The 20427-nt window shown below is 35.0% G+C and overlaps 1 protein-coding gene across 1 annotated transcript; it reads right to left on the bottom strand.

Moving 5' to 3' along the window:
* Window positions 1-4758: 4758 nt before the first annotated feature.
* LOC131652865 (alpha-1,4 glucan phosphorylase L isozyme, chloroplastic/amyloplastic) lies at window positions 4759-14173 on the bottom strand. The gene is made up of 15 exons (XM_058922845.1): window positions 13828-14173; window positions 12325-12563; window positions 12139-12240; window positions 11583-11759; window positions 11179-11454; window positions 10587-10858; window positions 10343-10460; window positions 9800-10261; window positions 9497-9649; window positions 8954-9082; window positions 7958-8194; window positions 7173-7249; window positions 6158-6344; window positions 5714-5914; window positions 4759-5206 (listed from the first exon to the last, which is right to left on the bottom strand). The coding sequence occupies exons 1-15, from the start codon at window positions 14069-14071 to the stop codon at window positions 5090-5092; spliced, it is 2991 nt and encodes a 996-aa protein (XP_058778828.1). The 5' UTR covers window positions 14072-14173; the 3' UTR covers window positions 4759-5089.
* Window positions 14174-20427: the final 6254 nt, after the last annotated feature.

The following is a 20427-nucleotide window of genomic DNA, read 5'->3' as shown; positions in this document are numbered from 1 at the left end:
CACAACACAATTGGCCTAAATTGGTTGACATTTTATGGAGAAAGGACTTTTGGAATGAGGCACAGGTCTGTATAGTTGACCTCACTGATAGCTACAAACATCCTGACCAACCTTCTTCCAGGATTTCTGATAAAACCCCTCTGGAAAGCCGTATGGACCTGGAGATTTCCAAGGAGCCATCCCGAATAAGGCTTGCTTAATTTCCACATCAGTCACATTTTTCGCAAGACTCTTCTTTGTTTGCAGATCAAGCTTAGGGAACCTGTTGATTGTTTAGCCATGTACCATTGTTTCTCTCAACAGTGAAAAGCTGTTGGAAATAATTTCTAAAAAGCTCTACAATAGCTTCACAATTATCCACCCACTGTCGTTGCATATTCTTAATTATGGATATGTTCTTTCTCCTCCATCTTTGAATAGCCTTAACATGGAAGTAGCGCGTATTGTGATCCCCTTCCACGAGCCAATTCGCCTTTGACCATTGGAACCAAACAAGTTCATGCAAGGTTTTATGAAGCTCTTGTTGGTACTTTCTTTCCAACTTCACCAAGCCACCATGAACTTTACCTTGTTGGACACCTCTTTGAATTCCCCTAATCTTTTGGAAAAATATTATTTTTTGGCTATTAAGCTCCAAAATGTGTGCGTGTTCCAAGTTTAACCTGTTGGCACAATCCAATGAGGTTGACTTCCAATCCAACATTCATACTCCTAGCAGCATCTAACATATATTCATAGCTTTCTTCCAAGGTCCAAGCACATTCGAATTTGAACGGTTTAGCCACTTTCTGCTGTGGCCTCTACGAGACGGTCATTTGGATAGGACGATGATCTGAGTAATCCAGCCTAGTAAGCACCTTTAAGTTGGCATCGAAAAAAAAACAGCCTCCATTCATCATTACATAACATTCTGTTGAGCCTCTCATACACACGGTTTCCACCACGGGTGATTTGCCCCCTCCATGTGAACATGTGCCTAGGGGTGTCCGCGGTGCGGTTTTGACGAAAAAAATCATTCGAACCGCAAGAGAAAAAATCATGCGGTTTGGTTTGGTTCGGTTGGCTTTTAAAAAAAATCCGAACCAAACCAAACCAAACTAATGAGGTTTGGTTCGGTTCGGTTTTTTTACAAATATTTTATTGAGTCATACATATACATATAGAAGACAACATACCTTTGTATTTAGACATTCATACACTATTAAATAACAATTAAACTCGTCATATTTTGACAACAACTTTCTATTTAATATGTAAAAATTAAATTAGACAAAAGTGGAATAATAAACATAAAATAATAGCATAAAACAATATAATAATAATAATTATAATGAAACAAAAAAAAATTGAAGAGACGAGACGATCGATTAGGGAAGGTGAAAAAGAAAAAAACAAAAGAGTTGAGAGAATAGAGAAGAAGATGTGCGATAAAAACGAAACTGAAATAGAAAACATTTGCATAAAAATGAGAAGATGAAAAAGAAAGAATATAAGAGAGTAGAGATTATAGAAGAAGAAGGAAGATGTATGTGGCAAAGAAGGCGCGATAATGCTATTAGAGATTTGAGAAGATCGGGACCGAAATCATATGTGTAAGGATGATAAAATTGTTCGTAATCATAAGGCTAAGGTATAATAGGTTTAATTTTGGGTTGAATGTGGGTTAAGTAAAATTTATGTTGTAACATAATGCGGTTTGATTCGGTTTATAAAATACAAACCACAAACCGAACCGAACCGTGCGGGTTTGTTAAAAGATGACCCAAACTAATCCGAACCAAATGCGGTTTTTGCGGTTTGGTTTGGTTTGGTTTGCGGTTTTCTGTTGGATTGGTTTGGTTTTGAACACCCCTATATGTGCCCATCAGCTCCTATGTTCATATGGTTAAAATCCTCGATACGACTTCTGAATAGGTTGCACTTAAGTGCCGACACCGCCACTCCCCTTCTCTTATCACTACTCTCGAGGATGTCGTTAAGGTTTCCTCCCACCAACCAACCTTGTGTCATATTAGTCGAAATTTAGTGAAGAGCCTCATACAATTCCTTTCTACCATCTTCCTTTGGGCTGGCATAAACAGTAGTGAAGAACCAACTTTTACCATCCTTAATTTTGATTCTCACATGAATGTATTGTAAGTGTTTATGCATCACCTCTAGCTCAAATTTGTCCTTTTTCTAGGCTACGACAATACCCCCTACAAATCCACAATTTTCAAGAAACTCATATCCTTCAAAAACTAATCTACGAAACTTCGTGCTCAATTTTTATGGATCCACCTTGGTTTCCATAACAATAAATATGTCTGAGTGAGACATCCGACATACTGTCGACAAACCCGCAGGAAGGCACTATTGCCCGCCCCTCTACAATTCCAAATAAAAATTGTTGGTTGAATGCTAATTGTTAAGAGTCACACATTGGACAATATATGGCGTGAACATGTGCTTATAAGTGAGGGCAATCCTCACCCTACAAGCCGACTTTGTAGGGCTGAGTTAGGTTCAACCACATTTCTTAACATGGTATCAGAGCCTCGTTTAAGATCCGGTGGGTCAACTATTATAATTTTTGCTATCGGGCCACCCACCATTTATTTCCACGCTCCATTTGTCTAGTCTTGAGCGTGAGGGTGTGTGTTAAGAGTCCCATATTGGACAATATATGTCCTAAACATGTGCTTATAAGTGAGGGCAATCCTTACCCTACAAGTCGGCTTTGTAGGATTGAGTTAGGTCCAACCACATTTCTTAACACTAATCATAGGGAAGAATTTGAGTGTTGTTCCTTGCCTTGCCATTGACTAAGGGTACCTTCCACCAGCACCAGGTACTTTTAATTATCTTCAGTGTTATTCAAAATATTTGTTTCAGTAGTAACAGCAAGAGTTGTTGGATTTCCAGTGCTGTTGACAATTCCTATAGGAGAAGGTTGAGTTTCCTGTGTAGTTCCCCAATCATCTACGACCTTAACAACTCCTTTTTCCCGAGCATGGTACCCAAGACATGATGAGGCCCCAAAGGATTCGAGGCTCCATCGACGATGCCTACAGTTTTAGCCAATTCTACAAATTTGGTTTCATCAATGTTCAAGCCTCTAATGAGGCCCTCAACTTCAGTGTCATGTATGTAGTTAGTTAAAAGCTCATTTCCTTTTTCCTCGCGCCTTCCCTTTAAATATCTCCTTTGTAACTCCTTTGGATGTCATATCTATCCGCACTTGATTGCTCTTCTCTTTCCTCGCTGACTTAGTTCTTTGCTTTGCAGTTGGTTTGTAATTCGTAGCATTCATATCTAACCGGTTTTTTGCATCAATATCTTCATGAGTCTTATCTTCTTATGTTGTATTAGAAGCTTCATTCTCAGGAACCTGGGCAGAATTAAGTGCATTAAATCTGGATCCCGACGCTTTAGTCTTCTGGTTCTTCTCTTTGTCTGTACTATTCTTTGCTTTACATTGTCCTGTAGTCCCATTATCTTTCTCCTTTGGCCTTTTCGTCTTCTGCACCACCATCCTCCATTCACGGTCCCTCAACCCTTCCGTTGGCCGTGTCCCAGTTTATAACATTCTTCTCATTGTCCTCTCTAGGTTGCAAGTCACTATTTCTCTGCATCCATCTGTATTGTGGCCATATCACCCCCACGTAAGGCAAAGACAGTGCAGACCTTCATACTCTATACTATAATGTCTTCCCTTTACCTCAAACATTGCCAACAGTGACTTTTTCAAATCAACCTGTCAACACATTCTGCGTATTTCGCCTTTTCCTTTGACAAGGTTGTTTCGTCCACTTTGATCGTTTTCCCCAATCGATTTCCTAAACAAGATAGGACACGATGGTCATAATATTCGATCGGCAAACCTGAAATTTGAACCCACACCGCAAGGTGTTATATGGCATCACTAGAAGGACAAAATTTAGGGCTCCATTCCCTCACTATCAAATAGTGGTCATAAATCATTCCATAACGGCAAATTGATGGTCTTCTTCATTAGTGAAGGTTATGAGATAGAAATCTTGGCCAAGGACTATGATCTGGAGCTCCCCATAAAGGGCCCAAAATTGATTGAGCCATTTTTCTGACGCCCTAATTCATGTTTTACAACAGACCCTCACACATATAAAAGCATTTCAACTGTCTTCATGTAATACTAGGGAGTGCATAGCATTTGTCAAGTTCTTGAATAAATTCGGTGGTCTGGTTGGTCTAATCCATTCAGTTTAGTATGCCTGGATTTGACATCCTTTCCTAATAATTTATATGCTATTTCTCAGCTCACGCACAAGGTGTTTATTATAAGTTAGTGTTTGACAGTACATTCTAGAAAGAGCAGTGTTATTCGAACACCCAATATTTGACACCGCCACCATATACCAATGTCTCTATCTTTCTCTTACTTTTCATTTCATACACTTATTCAAATTTTAATAATACACAACTACACCTAAAAATTACACTCACACCTCTAGACACCCAAATTTAGATGTCAAAATATCATTTCTTTAGATACCCAAATTTAGATGTCAAAATATCATTTCTCAAAAGTATGATCAATATGTAAACAAGGACTCCATAGCAATTTTTTTTGCCAAATGCTGACAACAATTTTATCAGGTCGCTATCTAACAAATGATACGCTGGTTTTTAATTATACTAGATAATATTGCACTATGTCCAACTACACTCATGATACATACACAACACTTACACAAGGTCTGTTGCAACTACATAGGGCAGGACTTGAGAACTGAAGCATGAAAACAACAGTATAGAAGCTGTGAGGCTTGGCTTAATTAACCGATATACAGTAGTAGACAGTTTACAGCGAAATACTGTGGAGTAATAAACATAATAATACATTCATATATTACAGGAATGCAGGCTTATTTTGGAGGACAAAAGCCAGACCCTTATTTTAATTTTACAAAACTGTTTATTTTTCAGTTTGGAAAACCAGACCCTTATTTTAATTTTACAAAACTTATGATTATTTTTAAGTATGGGTACTTGGTAAAGTAGTAATCACATTACGACGTGGCACCGATTCTCTGCTATTAAAGAGGGTATGGTATAGATTACCCCTCCTCTACTCCAATTTGACTGGCTCAATGTTCCATATTTCTCGTGCATATTCATGAATGGTACGGTCACTGCTGAATTTGGAAGAGCCTGCTGTGTTCAATATTGACATTCTTGTCCATTTCTGCAACCAAACGTGATTTGTGAATGTTAATGACAGCAGTGACATAATAGAAACTAGCCTGTTGTACAACTATTCTTGATAAACGACTATGGAAGTTGATGCACTAAGGACTTTAAATTGGGAGCCATTATGTTTGCACGAGGAACAACACTAGACTGAACTATGTGCTAAGTGAATACATTTCACCAATCAGATGCATGACATGATATGCAGTCGATACATGCTTATAATGAACATGGAATTGATGAATGCTTGCTTGAATAATCTATGAGTCTATGAATAGCAGTTGCAACAAATATTCACCAACAAAGAAAAATGTTCATGGCCACGATTTTAACCTTGCTCCCACACCCTCACCTTTCATGGTATAAAGAGATTATTTTACTATAAAAGGTAAGATGAAACACATTGTTGTATTAGGTGAGGTTAAGGTTAAATTGTAGTAAAAAAACTGTCAAGAAAATCATAACTCATCCAAAATATGAAACAAAATATGCATAAACTCACTTTTTGGTCGCGATAAGCTTTGTCGACCTCCTCCTGGCATTCTAAGTAGCTAGGAAAGTCCTTGGCCACAAGAAAATAATCTGCCCGACCAAAGCCTTCATTTCCTTCTAAGGATCCAATCAGTTCATCATAGTTGTAAGACCCGAAAGCACCACTTCTAACAAATTCTTTAACTTCTTCGAATCGTGGATCAGGGACAAACTGAATTAAAAGAATAACAGGGTTATAATATGTTTCTATAGGAAAAGATCAAGATTTCCTCAAACAAGGAAGACGGTTAAGAACTCTTCTAAAAAATATTATCCTCGATTTCTTTCGATAAATTATCAATATTTGAAACTGCAAAGGATGAAGTATTTATTATATTCTGGTGTGCTATCACGAGTATGTTATTAGCTATATTATGTTATAATTAAAATGCACAACATGGACATAAAGATATACCTTTCCCTCTGCTCTTTCTTTCCTGAGCCCAACAATTTCATGAGCTTTAGCACCAAAGAGGAAGAAGTTGTCTGCACCAACCTCTTCCCTTATTTCAACATTGGCCCCATCCAAAGTTCCAATCTGTAAGCATCCATTCATTGCAAATTTCATGTTGCTAGTTCCACTTGCCTCCATTCCAGCAGTACTACAGTCAATAAACAGAAAACTCATTATTTGGAATGCAGCATAAAATCAGAGTATCATAGGAAAACAAAAGCACAGTAATATTGTTTTACATAAAAATAAAATAACAAATACACAATATAATTTGCATTGTCAAAGTGCAGCTATGTCTAGCCATCAATAATAATTTGGGAGACACAACTTGGTGGAAGTTATTTTCTTGAGAGAATCATGAATACTTTTGATTGCAACAACCCTGCACCAGCACCACCCATTTCATGAAATGCAAACCTTCAGGGACAAATCATGTGGTGTGGACAACGCATAGGCAACAGAAACCTTGTTACAGGCAGTCCAGAAAATAACCAGTTCTTATCTGGCATGTTCCAATAAAACACACATGCTTCAAGGGATGCTGTATTTCATGTGGGATTATGTCAGGATCACATTACCAATATGGCAATACCATAAACTTTTCTTGTCATTTTGACAAACCTAGTATATACACCTGTAGTATGTTTGAACAGTTGATAGAAACACATATTGTTTCTAAATATCTATCTTAAGTGAGTTGTTCAACTCTCCATGTACACAATCACGGTCAGCAGTTTGTTTGTTCAAGCAACATCTCCAATTCAAGCACAAACATTACACAATTTGATGCAATTAACTAAATATTTCCGATTTATATCATGTCAAAATTTGAGCAGAGGATGATTGTTAGTACAAAAAAGAATAAAATGTCGATTAGATGAAGTTTGGATTAGTAACAGTAAATGTATATCATCATTTATGTCAGTACAACAAAAGCATGCAACCCAAAGAGTAATGCAAAGCAACTAAAGGTTACCTGATATGCTGTGACAATTCACTAGCTGGAATAAGCATCTCCGCAACACTAACATTGTAGTCAGGGACAAAAATAACCTGATTAAATATGAACAAATAAATAAAGAACAATTTTGCATCATTCATAAGCAAAATTTTGAGCTACCAGTATCATCTGGAAGGAGAATAATGAAGAATAATGGTCTGTTTGAATGAGTTTTGGATTTTAATTTTTAAAACTATTTTGTAAATCAATCTAAAAAACAGTTTTGAAGAAGAAAAATAAAATATATTTGGTAATCATACTTTTAAAATTTTTTTAACGTTGCACAATATTACAAATTTGCCATTAATGAAAAATGTACCACTTTTCCTTGTTTTTCCTCTTCCCAATTTTCAAAACTAAAAACCAAAACATCTAAAACCAATTTTAGTTTTTTAGTTTTTAAAACTCTTAAACAGATAATAGTTTTCGAAAAATAATTTTGTAAAATTAAACTACCAAACAAGTTTTGTTATTTTCAAATTTTAAAAACTAAATAACAGTTTTACAAAACCAAATCAAACAGGCCATAAATCGTTAACAAATTTGTCCAACAATTTCTTTGAATTGTTCCTCTCTGAAAAGTATATTCATGTTGAAGTACACTAAAATTATTGCTATATAAAAATGAACACTGATTTTTTACTGACCATGTAAGAGCAACTTGCTCAAAGTTTATACTAGATAGGTATAATAATTCACAGGTGGCTAAGAACTTTAGGACAATACAAAAACCAACTTTTAACTAACATAATCATAAGTACCTTAAGAAGATCTCCTATTTCAGGATCATGATTTACAGTAGCCCCAACATCTGTAATAAATTTCACAATTCTTTTGGCTTGCACATAAGTAGCAAATGCTTTTCCCCCAAATATACAAACTCTTGGAACAAAATTTTCTTTTCTTTCAGCAGCACTCATTTCTTTCATCTTCTTGTAGCGATATACAATTCCAAATATATTTAATAATTGTCGTTTATATTCATGGATTCTCTTCACCTAAACAAATACAATTAATCCAATAGTTTATCAAAACTATACAAACTATACATTTAAAATAATGGGTTGGGTAGAAACTGAACTCATTAGTGACATTATTGTTAAGAGTACAGAAAAAGGTAGTAACTCAGAATAAGTGAAGTGAATATTGGCTAGCCTACTTCAATCCTATGTTAATGTTGACAGAACCTATATATAAAATAAAGCAAGCTTAGGCATTTAAAAGGCCTATTTTATTTAACAAGGTAGGTGAAGGCCGTTATACGTTGACCAATTTATTTACTGTGCCTATTGTCTGATTCAAAGGCCTAATGTAGGACCTTTTTCTTACAATTGAAAAGGCCCAAAAGAGAAGAAAATTTGGCAGGAATAAAAGCTATATGGGGAAGAAAGACCCTTGAAACATCAGGTAACATGTGGAATATATCTCTAGGAGGAGAGATATATAGAAGAATAGGGCTATCCCACTTAAGGCAAAGCATATCCTAGCCGAGCCTAATTCCACCATACTCGCAAAGTAACCAAACCTAAGTCTACCAAGATACCTACTAAAACTTAATCTATGCTACTTAAGTTGTAAACATTTATGGTGTACCTTTGATTCTGATATCACATGCAAAAATGTAAGGCATCCATGTACCTAATTTTTTCCTTCACCCAGAAATGGTTTTCAACTTCCATTTCTGTTTAAAACTTGTAGCCCAAGCAAAACCGGCAGTAAAAGAAAAAGGAAAGAAAAATCTAAAGTCATCACCATACCTGGATGTCAAACATTGAATCAGGACTGACAGAATATCCTGTTCTTTCTTTGAGAAATGCTGCAACTTTCACCTTATTATTCCTTTTTGCTTCCCTCCATTGTGTTTGCAGACCCTCGTCATCTGCAAACTATTAATAAATGATACTAGTACGGTCAGCTTGGATTTTAGAGACTAGACAACCAGGCTGAGACTAATATATGGGTCAACCATGATCCAGACTCTTGTACCAGTTTAGAATTACCATTAAAATTATTTGTCTTTGTAAAACATGATTTTATGCAAGATAACTAGTTTCTAGATTAGCTAGAAGCAATTATAAATATATTTACTCATAGTTACTTTGGGAAACTTGTAGTGACCATCTTAACATTTCTAAATTGGAAATCATATGTTAAATAGTGTATAAACTCATTATATTTAGTAGTATAATTGGTGCAGCAAAACTTGAGATTCATAAAAAAGCATATAAAGATTGAATAAAAAGAAGAAACGAAAAATATGTAAAAAAAACAAGATCAACAACTTAAGTAATGGTAATTACCTTCCGCAGTTCAGCCAGTTTCTCAGTATTTAGGACCCAATCTTCTGTGCCTATCCACTGGGTTATTATTTTACTCAAATCTGGATTACAGAACCTAATCCATCTCCTCGGCGTCACACCATTTGTTTTGTTTTGGAATTTCTCGGGCCACAACTGCAAGAAAAAAAAACCACTCATCCTTAACCCATGACAGACATCCTTAACTCATTCTTAATCCCCCCAGAAAAAAAACCCATGACAGACATTGAATTAAAAAATCACTCAATTGAACGACCGTGTCACATTGTCCAATGAAATACTTACCTTATAAAATGCATTGAACACATCATCCTTGACAATTTCACTATGTATCTCTGCAACCCCATTCACTGCATGACCACCCACAACACAAAGATTGGCCATACGAACCAATTTTGGCGGTACTGGTACTGGCTCAGGCAACTTCTTTTTCTTATCCTCAATGGAGCTTTTAACTGTTTCATCCTTTTCAGCAATTGCTTTTTCCACTTCATCTTCACTACCATCATCGCCTTCTTCTTCTTCTCCTCCTCCTCCTTCTCCTACTTCTTTTTCTTCTTCTTCTCCTCCTTCTTTAGAAATTTGCACTTCCTCACTAGTAATATCAGTGGCCTCCTTGGTTTTAACAAGTATATCTGCAAACTCTGCAGGCAATTCAACATTTTCTAGTATTCTCATTTCCTTCAATTTCTTATCAAGTAAATCTGAATCTGCTGTGCCATATTCTGCGACTATGGTCCGAATCAGCTGTCAAACATGAACATCAGCAATAACTCAATTCTTTTACCTGAAATAGAAGAGTTTAGGCAACAAAAAAATTGGTATTACCTCCTCATCAATCATTTCTATAATCTCAACATGGCGTGGAAGCAGTTTCTCCATAAGGTCCATACTCCATTTCTCTAATGCCTCCGGAAGAACAGTATGGTTTGTGTATGCTACAGTCCTGGATCACAGTGGCAGGTAGTACATATTCCATCAACGAACTCAGATCAAATATAAATATGAGATGACCAGACTACTCACTCCCCCCACCCCAAAAAAAAAACAATAATAAATAAATACTAAATACCGTTGGGTGATATTCCAAGCATCCTTCCAGCTTAAACCCTTTATATCTATCAGGATTCTCATCAGCTCTGGGATGCACAAAGTTGGGTGAGTATCATTCATCTGCACTGCAACCTTTTCAGGAAAGTCTTCCCAATTCACACTTGCCCCTGATCTTCTCTCAAAACGAGCAATGATATCTTGAAGAGAAGCAGAACATAAAGTATATTGTTGCTTGAGGCGAAGGGTTTTTCCTTCTATAGATTCATCCCCAGGGTAGAGTATATAGCAAATCTGCATTTGAGGGGGAAAATTACCATATAAAATGTCCTTTTTAAGTTTTATCAAGTTGTACTCACAGCATAGTACAGTCATTTAGTTTTATAAGTAAGATTATCTAGAAAACCTCCACGTATCATCAAATGTCACTTAGATATTTTTCAATAGCCATTGCTATACATAACTATGAAAAAGATACATATTACAGAGTCAAAAATCTAATAAAGCTTTGATTCTTTAAAACTTGTTCTAATATCATCATTCATATCCAATTGGTTACTTCTCTAAAACTCCAAATCTTCTACAATTTTCTAAAAGAACTGTATCATCCAAACCTTTTCAGCATTTGCTAGAGCCTCAGATGCTTCGGTGTGCCTTCCAGAATTAAAAGCATTTAAATCAAATTCTTCAGATGCAGCTTTAGTAGACCAAAGTCTCAGATTAATTGTGCTTCTGGTCTTATATCCGGGTATGGGGACATCGTGTGCAATAGCTTTGATATCTTCTCCTCCAATCCAATGTTTTTTACCATCTGAGCCTGAAACAACTTTGCCATAGAACCTTACAGGGTATGAGACGTCATTTCTAATGACCTCCCAAGGATTGCCCATCTGTTAGAATAGACCACAAGTAAAGAAATAAAATATTAATAGAACTTATAGACCAAATGCAAAATTATAATTATAATTTTCAAGTGCATGGCATGAACACTAGTCATCACGAAATAGTGAAAACATACCTCAAGCCAATCTTCAGCAACTTCCTCTTGCCCATCTTTGGTGATTCGTTGTTTGAATAAGCCATACTTGTATCTCAGTCCATAACCCCATGCTGGATAATTCAAGGTTGCCAAAGAGTCCAAGAAACATGAAGCAAGTCGTCCAAGACCCCCATTTCCAAGTGCAGCATCCGGCTCCTATTATAGCCAGGCCAAAATGAATTATAAGAGAAACAAAATTGTATTGTAAGCTAACAATATTTTGAAAAATTAAATGTAGAAGAAAAAAAAAACAACTCGATAAGAATCCCAAGTACATCAGTTTTTTTATTTTTGACAAACCCAAGTACATCAGTTGAATCTCTCAACTATTGAATTAGTATATATGCTATCAGAACAAATTAAGTCCTTTTTCAATTACAATATTCATGTAAAAAAAACACATCAGTTTGTTTATCCGAAGTGGTCTTGTGTTGAAATATTGACTTATGGTCTCTAGTTAAATAAATTACTCATTAGAACAGTAAAGCACACCATTTTCTAGAATAAAAAAGATATACAATTGGAGATGGCATACCTGGTGTGCCACATCTTCTAATTTATAACTAAGCTGGCTCAAAGCCTCTGCATAGGGACCAGTTAGCTCTAAATTGCCAATCGCATTCAATAATGCTCTACCCTGCAAGATAGAACAACAGATGGAAATAAGTCTCAGATGTCAGTAATGTTCCAAGCTGGTCAAATCATTAAGGTAGCACCCAACCTGTAAAAATTCCATTGAAAGGTAATATGCCTGCTTAACATTCAGCTTCTCATAGTAATCATAAGTAGCATTCCAGTTTATTATGAGAGCATCACGAACACTCTGTGCAGTTGCAATGAAAGCTTGTGGAAGCTCAAATTTTTCTGGAGAAAACATTGGTGTGAACTCCGCATGGTACTTAATACTTGACACAATGGAAGTAGTATCAGGTGCAAATGAGCTCTGAGAGGTTGTAGCTTCTAAAACAAACAATAAACATGTATTATTAATTAGAATGCAATGACGTTGGATGCTAGATAACAGGTTAGTAACAATGCCAAAAACTTATGATCAACACGGTAATAGACCATATTATCAAAATATAAAAAAAAAACAAGGTAGTCGACCAAAATTTCTTCCTTTTTGTAGGTAATATAAATTTGAACTTAACTCCATGAGGTGTAGCTTCCTGGTAAGAATTTGACCTTTTAACTTTAAGGGACTGATTTCATGAAAGACTTGTAAAATAATCATTAGTGTTACTTAATTAATTTCCTGTTCCCCAATTATTATTATCTTTTTAAAAAAGAACTTGATTCCTATGCTGGAAATAAAACAACAACCAAGCTTTATCTCACTAAGTGGGGTCGGCTACATGGATCAACTTTCACCATAATGTTCTGTCTAGGAAATAAAAACAACAGAGCTGAAACAAAATAAGAAAAATAGATGACTGATCGCATCACTACATAGCATGACACTGAAGGAAAAATAAACAAAAAAGAAGGCAGAAAAGCAAAACAGTACACACACAGCAAAGGTTTTCTCCTAATAAAATGTTTCTAAATTTGAACTTGATTTAAATGCCGCAATTTTTTTACTCAAAGATAAAAAATGCTGCAATTGAAGTAATCCAATTCATATCCTAAATTTAAAACATAATCTAGCTTATAACATCACAAATTCACAAAATAAAAAAACGAAACTGAAGAAAAATCATAGAGCAGTGCTTTTCTACTTAAAAAATGTTTCAAAATTTCAATTTGATTTCAATTTTCCGCAACTAAAATGAGCAAGTTCAGAACACCAAGTCAAAAATTAACTCATAGCTAGCTCATAACATCACAATAAAGCATGATGCTAAAGGAAATAACAATTAATAAAAAAAGAAAGAGAACCAAAACAGTACACACACAGAGCAAAAATTTCCCACTAATCAAATGTTTCTAAATTTGAAATTGATTCAATGCCACAGCTGTAACAAAGTAAATTCAGATCACAAATTCAAAACACAAGCTACCTTATAGCATCACAAATTCAAAACCAAAAAAAAAAAAGAAAACTAAAGAAAAATCATAGAGCAAGGCTTTCCTGCTGATTAAATGTTTCTAAATTTGAACTTAATTTCAATGTGCAACTGAAGTGAAGCAAATTCAGATCACAAATTCAAAACCTAAACAAGCTAATAGCATCACAAATTGACAACCAAAAACAACAATGGAAGAAAAATCATATAACTCAGACCTTGCTGAACTTCCTGATCCTTGACTTTCTGTTTAGCTTCATTACCAGAAACACACTTCACAGAGAAAGAGCTTCTTCTCCTAAGATTCAGATCATGCTTAACAGTACGATACTTGATAACGTTCGTTCGGACGAACAACGGCGAGGATCCGTAACCGATGAGTCCGGAAATGGAGCTACGGCGAGGAAAGGATTCGGTTACGGCGGTGTAATTTGGATGAAATCGCATTGTCGTAGAAGCCATAATTGGAATTTCTCTCTCACTCACTCACACACTCACGAGCTTTGCTTTGATTGTTTGTGCCTCTTCTCTCTATAATAGAGGTGGTGTTTGTATTCTTCATTGTACTCTTACTAGTGTTGAAAAAAAGAATATGATGTGTCATCGAATCACGAGCTTTTCGCTTATGGATTTTAGCTTTTTGTTAATACCACGCACGCTCTTTCGTTGCTTATTGCCACCGTTATCGCACCTCCAAACGCGGGTCGTAAAAAGTCATTTTTTTAAGTTAAAAAAGCGCCGATTGTGAGTTTTTACTCTTGGAGAATAATATTGACTTGGTTAGAAATTATAAAATCAAGCCATTTTTTTTTTGTTTTTCTATCATTAAATTTTTTTAAATAAAAAATAATTTAATTGGATACAAGATATTCATTGATACTGTAAAAATATTTTATATTTTCAGAATATTTTATACTCTAAAAATTTAGTTGAGCTCGTAAAGGTGGTAAATGTTTTTTTTTTTAACTTAATCAAAAAATTTGAGTGTTCAGATTCCGCCATCGACTTACTTAATAGAAGTTATTTAAAAAAAAAATTAAGTTACAAATAATTTATAATGTACTAATTATTTTCTTTTTAAAATACCCTCATTCATTCTCTTTTTTTATGATTTTTAATTTATTATTTTCATACAACTAATTATTTTTATTAATAACTAGTAAAGATATCCGTGCATTCGCACGAGTAAATTTATTTTGATAATATATATATATATATATATATATATATATATATATATATATATATATATATATATATATATATATATATATATATATATATATATATATATATATATATAACTTTAAAATGGGTTTCTTAATTGTAAAATGAACCATGATTATATAAATTTAATTGATTAAAATAAAATATGTACTGTATTGATAATGACCCGTGAATTAAATATTTTATCATTTAAAAATTTGATATAATATATAATACTCAAAAGAAATTATTTGATGTCAATGAATAGTAATTAAAATATGTTTCAAGATAGAAAGTAAAAGAATGCATACTTCTTAAATTAGATCGGTATCATTATTATTTTCTATAATAAAAATATAATTTTGCCTCTCAAATAAAGAGAATTGTTCATTAACATAATGTGTCTCAATTTATGCTTCATCCAACATTTATACATCACATTTTCTACTATTTTAGGACCTATTATGTGGCTATCTATAGCATTCCCAAAGTAGTGCTGGTGTCTGAACTTCCAAGCTTCACATACAGTTTCGATGAATGCACATTTGAGGACTTCAGCTTTACTTCCTTTCCCTTTGCTTTTCTCCAAGACCCACTTAAGTTCTTCTTCCCACCTAGTAGGGGTCCGATCCACATGCAGCTAATTCAGAATATATTTCCGAATCTCATAAATTTTGTCACACTGAAACATCAAATGTCTCAATGTTTCATGTTCTCCATAAAAACAACACTCATTGTAATTTATGAGACCAAATCAATGAAGTCTTTCCTTGGTAGCAAGTTTATTGTGGCAAGCCACCCAAAGAATGAATCTAACTTTTGGCCTTGCTATGTTCTTGAAAAATATTTTCTTCCACTGCACTTTGGGCTGGTCGGTTTTCAAATCATGGTAAATTGCTTTGGCCTTGAACTCTCCCTTCTACAACATGCCATTCCAGCTTTGGAGTTGAGAAACAACTTGCCTTTGTTTCAAAATGAATTTGAGGATCCAGGAGTATGAAGACTTGATTGGAACAGTCATGTTGTCATGTGTTTTCACATAGTAGGAATGGATCCATTTGGTCCATAGACTATCTGATTTACCATAGAGCATTCTCAAAATATTCACTGTGCCACAAGTATCAAGAGCTATAATATTGAGGCCCCTCGATTCCTAAGACTGCTAGTTTTTTTCCCAAGCTGCAGGATATTTCCTTGTAATCTTGTCTCCCCCGACCACATAAATGATCTGCAAATTTTTTCAAGCAATGGATCACACCACTCAATCAACATCTATTTTTATCCATTTTTAATGGTGAAAATTATGATTTTTGGCGTGTTAAAATGGAGACATTTTTTCATCTCAAGATTTATGGGACATAGTAGAAGATGGCGATGGCTTCACTGCTCTTGCAAATACTTCAACTCTTAATGAAGCTCAAGAAAAAGAGTTGAAGAAAAATAAAAAGAAAAATTCAAAGACGTTGTTCACCTTGCAACAAGTGGTGACTGATGCAATTTTTCCAAGAATTTTGGGTGCTAAGACTGCCAAAGAAGCATGTAACACGCTGTAGGAAGAGTTTCAAGGAACAACAAGGTACGTGCCGTTAAACTTCAATCTTTAAGAAGAAATTTTAAACTATTGAAGATGAAGGAGTTTGAGACAGTTAAAGATTAAACTTAAAGAAATAATTAATCAAATGAGAGTTTTTGGGAAGGATATTGTTGACAAGAAAATTGCTGAGAAAATTCTAACTACGATGTCCCCAAAGTTTAACCCAATCATGAGAATGATTGAGGAAACCAAGGATCTCTCCACTCTATCAGTGACATAACTAGTGGGCTCTTATGAAGCATATGAGAAAAAATGTATAGGCAAAAAGAAGATACACTTGCAAATTTCTTCTAGTTAAAGCTCAAACTTCAGCCACAAAATAAAGAAAATAGAGGGAAAATATGGAGAAACTATTACAAGAAGAGAAGTTTCTAGAAATTTCCTTAAGAACATACCAGATAAAAATCCTCTATGAAATATATGCAAAAGACTAGGCCACACAAGGAAGAATTGTTGGTACCATAATATGCCACAATGCAACCTTTGCAAGAAGTTCAGGCATGTAAAGAAAAATTGTCACACCAAAAATAGGCATCAAGTTAATATCGCATAAGGGCATGATTAAGAATAATGTATGTCCTATGCCACTCAAGACTCAATCAAAGAAAAGGAGGAGGTTGGTACTTGGATAAGGGAAGCAACAATCAAATGGCTAAGGACGAGACTATTTTTAAAAGCATTTACAAGTCTATCAAAGTCAAAGTTCGACTGGAAAATGGTAGTGTGGTTGAATCAAACGACAAAGGCATTGTCATGGTGGAGACAAATAAAGGTATGCGACTCATCCATGATATCTTACTAGTTTACAGCCTAATAGAAAATCTTTTAAGCATTGGCCAAATGACGGAGAGAGGCTACACACTTCACTTTGAAGGAGGTGTATGCAAAATTTTAGACAAAAAAATAAAAGGGCCTAAATATCCCAAGTGAAGATGGATTAGAGAAATAGAAGCTTCTTTCTAAATTTGAAATATGTAACAAAATTGCCATGAAGGTACAATTTGATGATTCATGGCTCTAGCATCGAAGGTTTGGGCATTTCAGGACACATGAGTATGACTTGAATTTGTTACATGAGAAGAACAAGATGAGAGATATTCCAATCATAAAGGAGAACAATCAATTGTGCAAAGAGTGTCTCCTCAGTAAGCAACACTGATTTCTGTTCTCAATAGGCAGAGCATGGAGAGCGAAAGACCTGTTGGAGCTAATAAATACTAATGTATATAGACTGTCGAGGACGCCGTCACACGAGAATAACAGGTACTTCATACTTTTCATTGATGACTTCTCTAGAATGTAATGGGTCTATTTCTTAAAGAAATATTAGAAGTCTTTGGAGTATTCAAAAAGTGTAAGGCCTATGTTGAAAATAAAAGTGGAAAACAAATAAAATTACTGAGAAGTGATCGCAACAAAGAGTATACCTTCTACTAGTTTGACAAATTTTCTGAGGATGAAGGCATAAAGAGACAACTTGCAGTCGCATGTTCTCCTCAACAAAATAGTGTGTCTGAGAGAAAGAATAACATAGTTATGAAAATAGTTAGATCGATGCCCAAGGAAAAGGAACTGCCTAACACATTCTGGGCTGAAGCAGTCTACACGGATTTTTACATACTCAACATATGTGAAGGTTTTGGTAACATTAGATCAGAATGTCCCACACACCTCAAGAAAAATAAGAGGGGCTTGACTATTCCTTGGTCTGATGATGATAATTATGAAGGTGAACCTGTTGATGAAACTACTAAGCATGTTAGAGCCTTCACTGGTAGGTATGAATCCGATGAAGATTCCTGTGATGAGAATATCTCTTATGAAGAATTGGATACTTCCTACAAAGAGCTTTGTGTCATAAGTGAAGAGGTATCCAAGGCAGGAGAAAAACAGAAGAGAATCATGACTCAATTGTAGGCTGAAAAAAGAAAAAATTTCATCTACTGTCGGACTGTCTCTAATCTTCAAAATGAGGTAACCTTATTGACCTCCAAACTTAAAAACATGACCAAATCCATAAGAATTTTAAACAATGGGTATGATATGTTGGATGAAATTCTTCAAGTTGGAAAAAAGGCTGGAAACTCAACAGGTATTGGTTTTAATTACTAATCTCTAAATAAACATGGAAAAACCCCTGTGACAAAATTTGTTTCTTTTGTAAGGAAGCGGGAGGTCACGATGTAATACCAAATGTTGCAACATTCTGCTGGACATCAGAAATCTTAAGCCAAAGCCAAGTAATTACTGTGGAAGTGTCATTATTATGGGAAATATAGCCCACACTTCTCTTAGATCTCCATCTAGAGAAGACTGGTATTTTGACAGTGGATGTTCTAAACATATGAAAGGGGTCACAAATTATTTTGTGGGCATCTAGTCTTATTCCTCCAGTTTTGTCACATTTTGAGCTAAAGGTGAAATCAAGAGAGTAGGAAAGTTAGTGTGTACTGGTCTTCTTAGACTAGATGATGTTCTTCTAGTGAAAAGATTGACTATAAATCTAATAAGTATTTGTCAGTTATGTGGTCAAGGTTTAAAAGTAAATTTCACCAAGTTAGAATGTTTGGTTACCAATGAGAAGAAAGATGTTCTGATAAGGGGAATAAGGTATAAGGATAATTGTTATTTATGGGTACCATAAGAAACTCCATACTCTTCATCTTGTTTAAAGGGAAATGAAGTCAAGTTGTGGCACCACAAGCTTGAACATGTGAATCTTAAAGGTCCAAAGAAGGTTACATCTGAATAAGCTATTAGAGGTATCCCAATTAAGGAGGACAAATTCTATAATGAGTGTCAAATTAGGAATCAAATCAAGATGTCTCACCAGAATTTGGAACGTCAGGCTACTTCCATAACACTAGATCCTCCACATATGGAGTTAAGAAGGCCCAATCAAGATGAAAGTCTTGGTGGAAAGAAGAGTGCCTAAGAGGTTGATGGTTCAATCATTGAGAAAAGGACTGATGTCGAAGAAGATTTTGGAACATCATCTCAGCAGACAGATGTTTTAGAAAATGTGGAAGACATTGAGTCCAACATTAATCCAGTAGGTACTGATCCAAATAACCCTCAAGCAAACAAAGGTCCCTTTATTAGAGTTCAGAAAGATCATCCGAAGGAACTCATTATAGGGAATCATGATGAAGGGGTCACCACTAGGTCCAGAGAATTGATATTCAATTCTTGTTTTGTCACTAAGCTTGAACCTAAAAATGTGAAGGATGCATTGACTGATGAATTTTGGATTAATGTTATGTAAGAAGAAATAGGTCAGTTCAAAAGAAATGAAGTATGAGACTTAGTACCCAGGTGTAAAGGAATGAATGTTATTGGTACAAATGGATTTATAAGAACAAATTGGATGAAAAAGGTACTGTGACCAGAAACAAGGCCATATTGGTAGCTTAAGGATACACTCAAGTAGAGGTAGTTGATTTTGGTGATAATTTGGCTTTTGTAGCTCATCTTAAATCCATAAATTTTTATTGGGAGTGGTTTGCATGCTGACATTCAAGTTATTTCAGATGGATTTGAAAAGTGCCTTCTTGAATGGATACTTAAATGAAGAAGTATATGTTGAATAACCCAAAGGGTTTATATATTCTAGTTTTCCAGATCATGTTTATAAACTAAGGAAAGCTCTATATGGTTTGAAGCAAGCACCTAGAGCTTGATATGAAAGGTTAACTAAGTTTCTTGTCAATAATCACGGCAGAAAATGAGGAACAAACAAGACATTGTTTGTTAAAGAGAGCATGATAAACTCACGATAGCTCAAATATATGTTGATGACATTGTGTTTGGAGGGATGTTAAACCAGATGGTCCAACATCTTGTCAAACAGATGCAATATGAATTTAAGATGAGTCGTGTTGGTGAATTAACATATTTTCTTGGTTTTCAAGTCAAACAAACGGATGATACTATCTTCATATTGCAAAGCAATTATACCAAGAATATAGTGAAGAAGTTTGGCCTAGAAAATGTCAGTCACAAAAGAACACATGCACCA

Source organism: Vicia villosa, linkage group LG2, assembly GCF_029867415.1.
Source record: "Vicia villosa cultivar HV-30 ecotype Madison, WI linkage group LG2, Vvil1.0, whole genome shotgun sequence".
NCBI lineage: Eukaryota > Viridiplantae > Streptophyta > Magnoliopsida > Fabales > Fabaceae > Vicia > Vicia villosa.
This window is presented reverse-complemented; position numbering and strand designations above follow the sequence as displayed.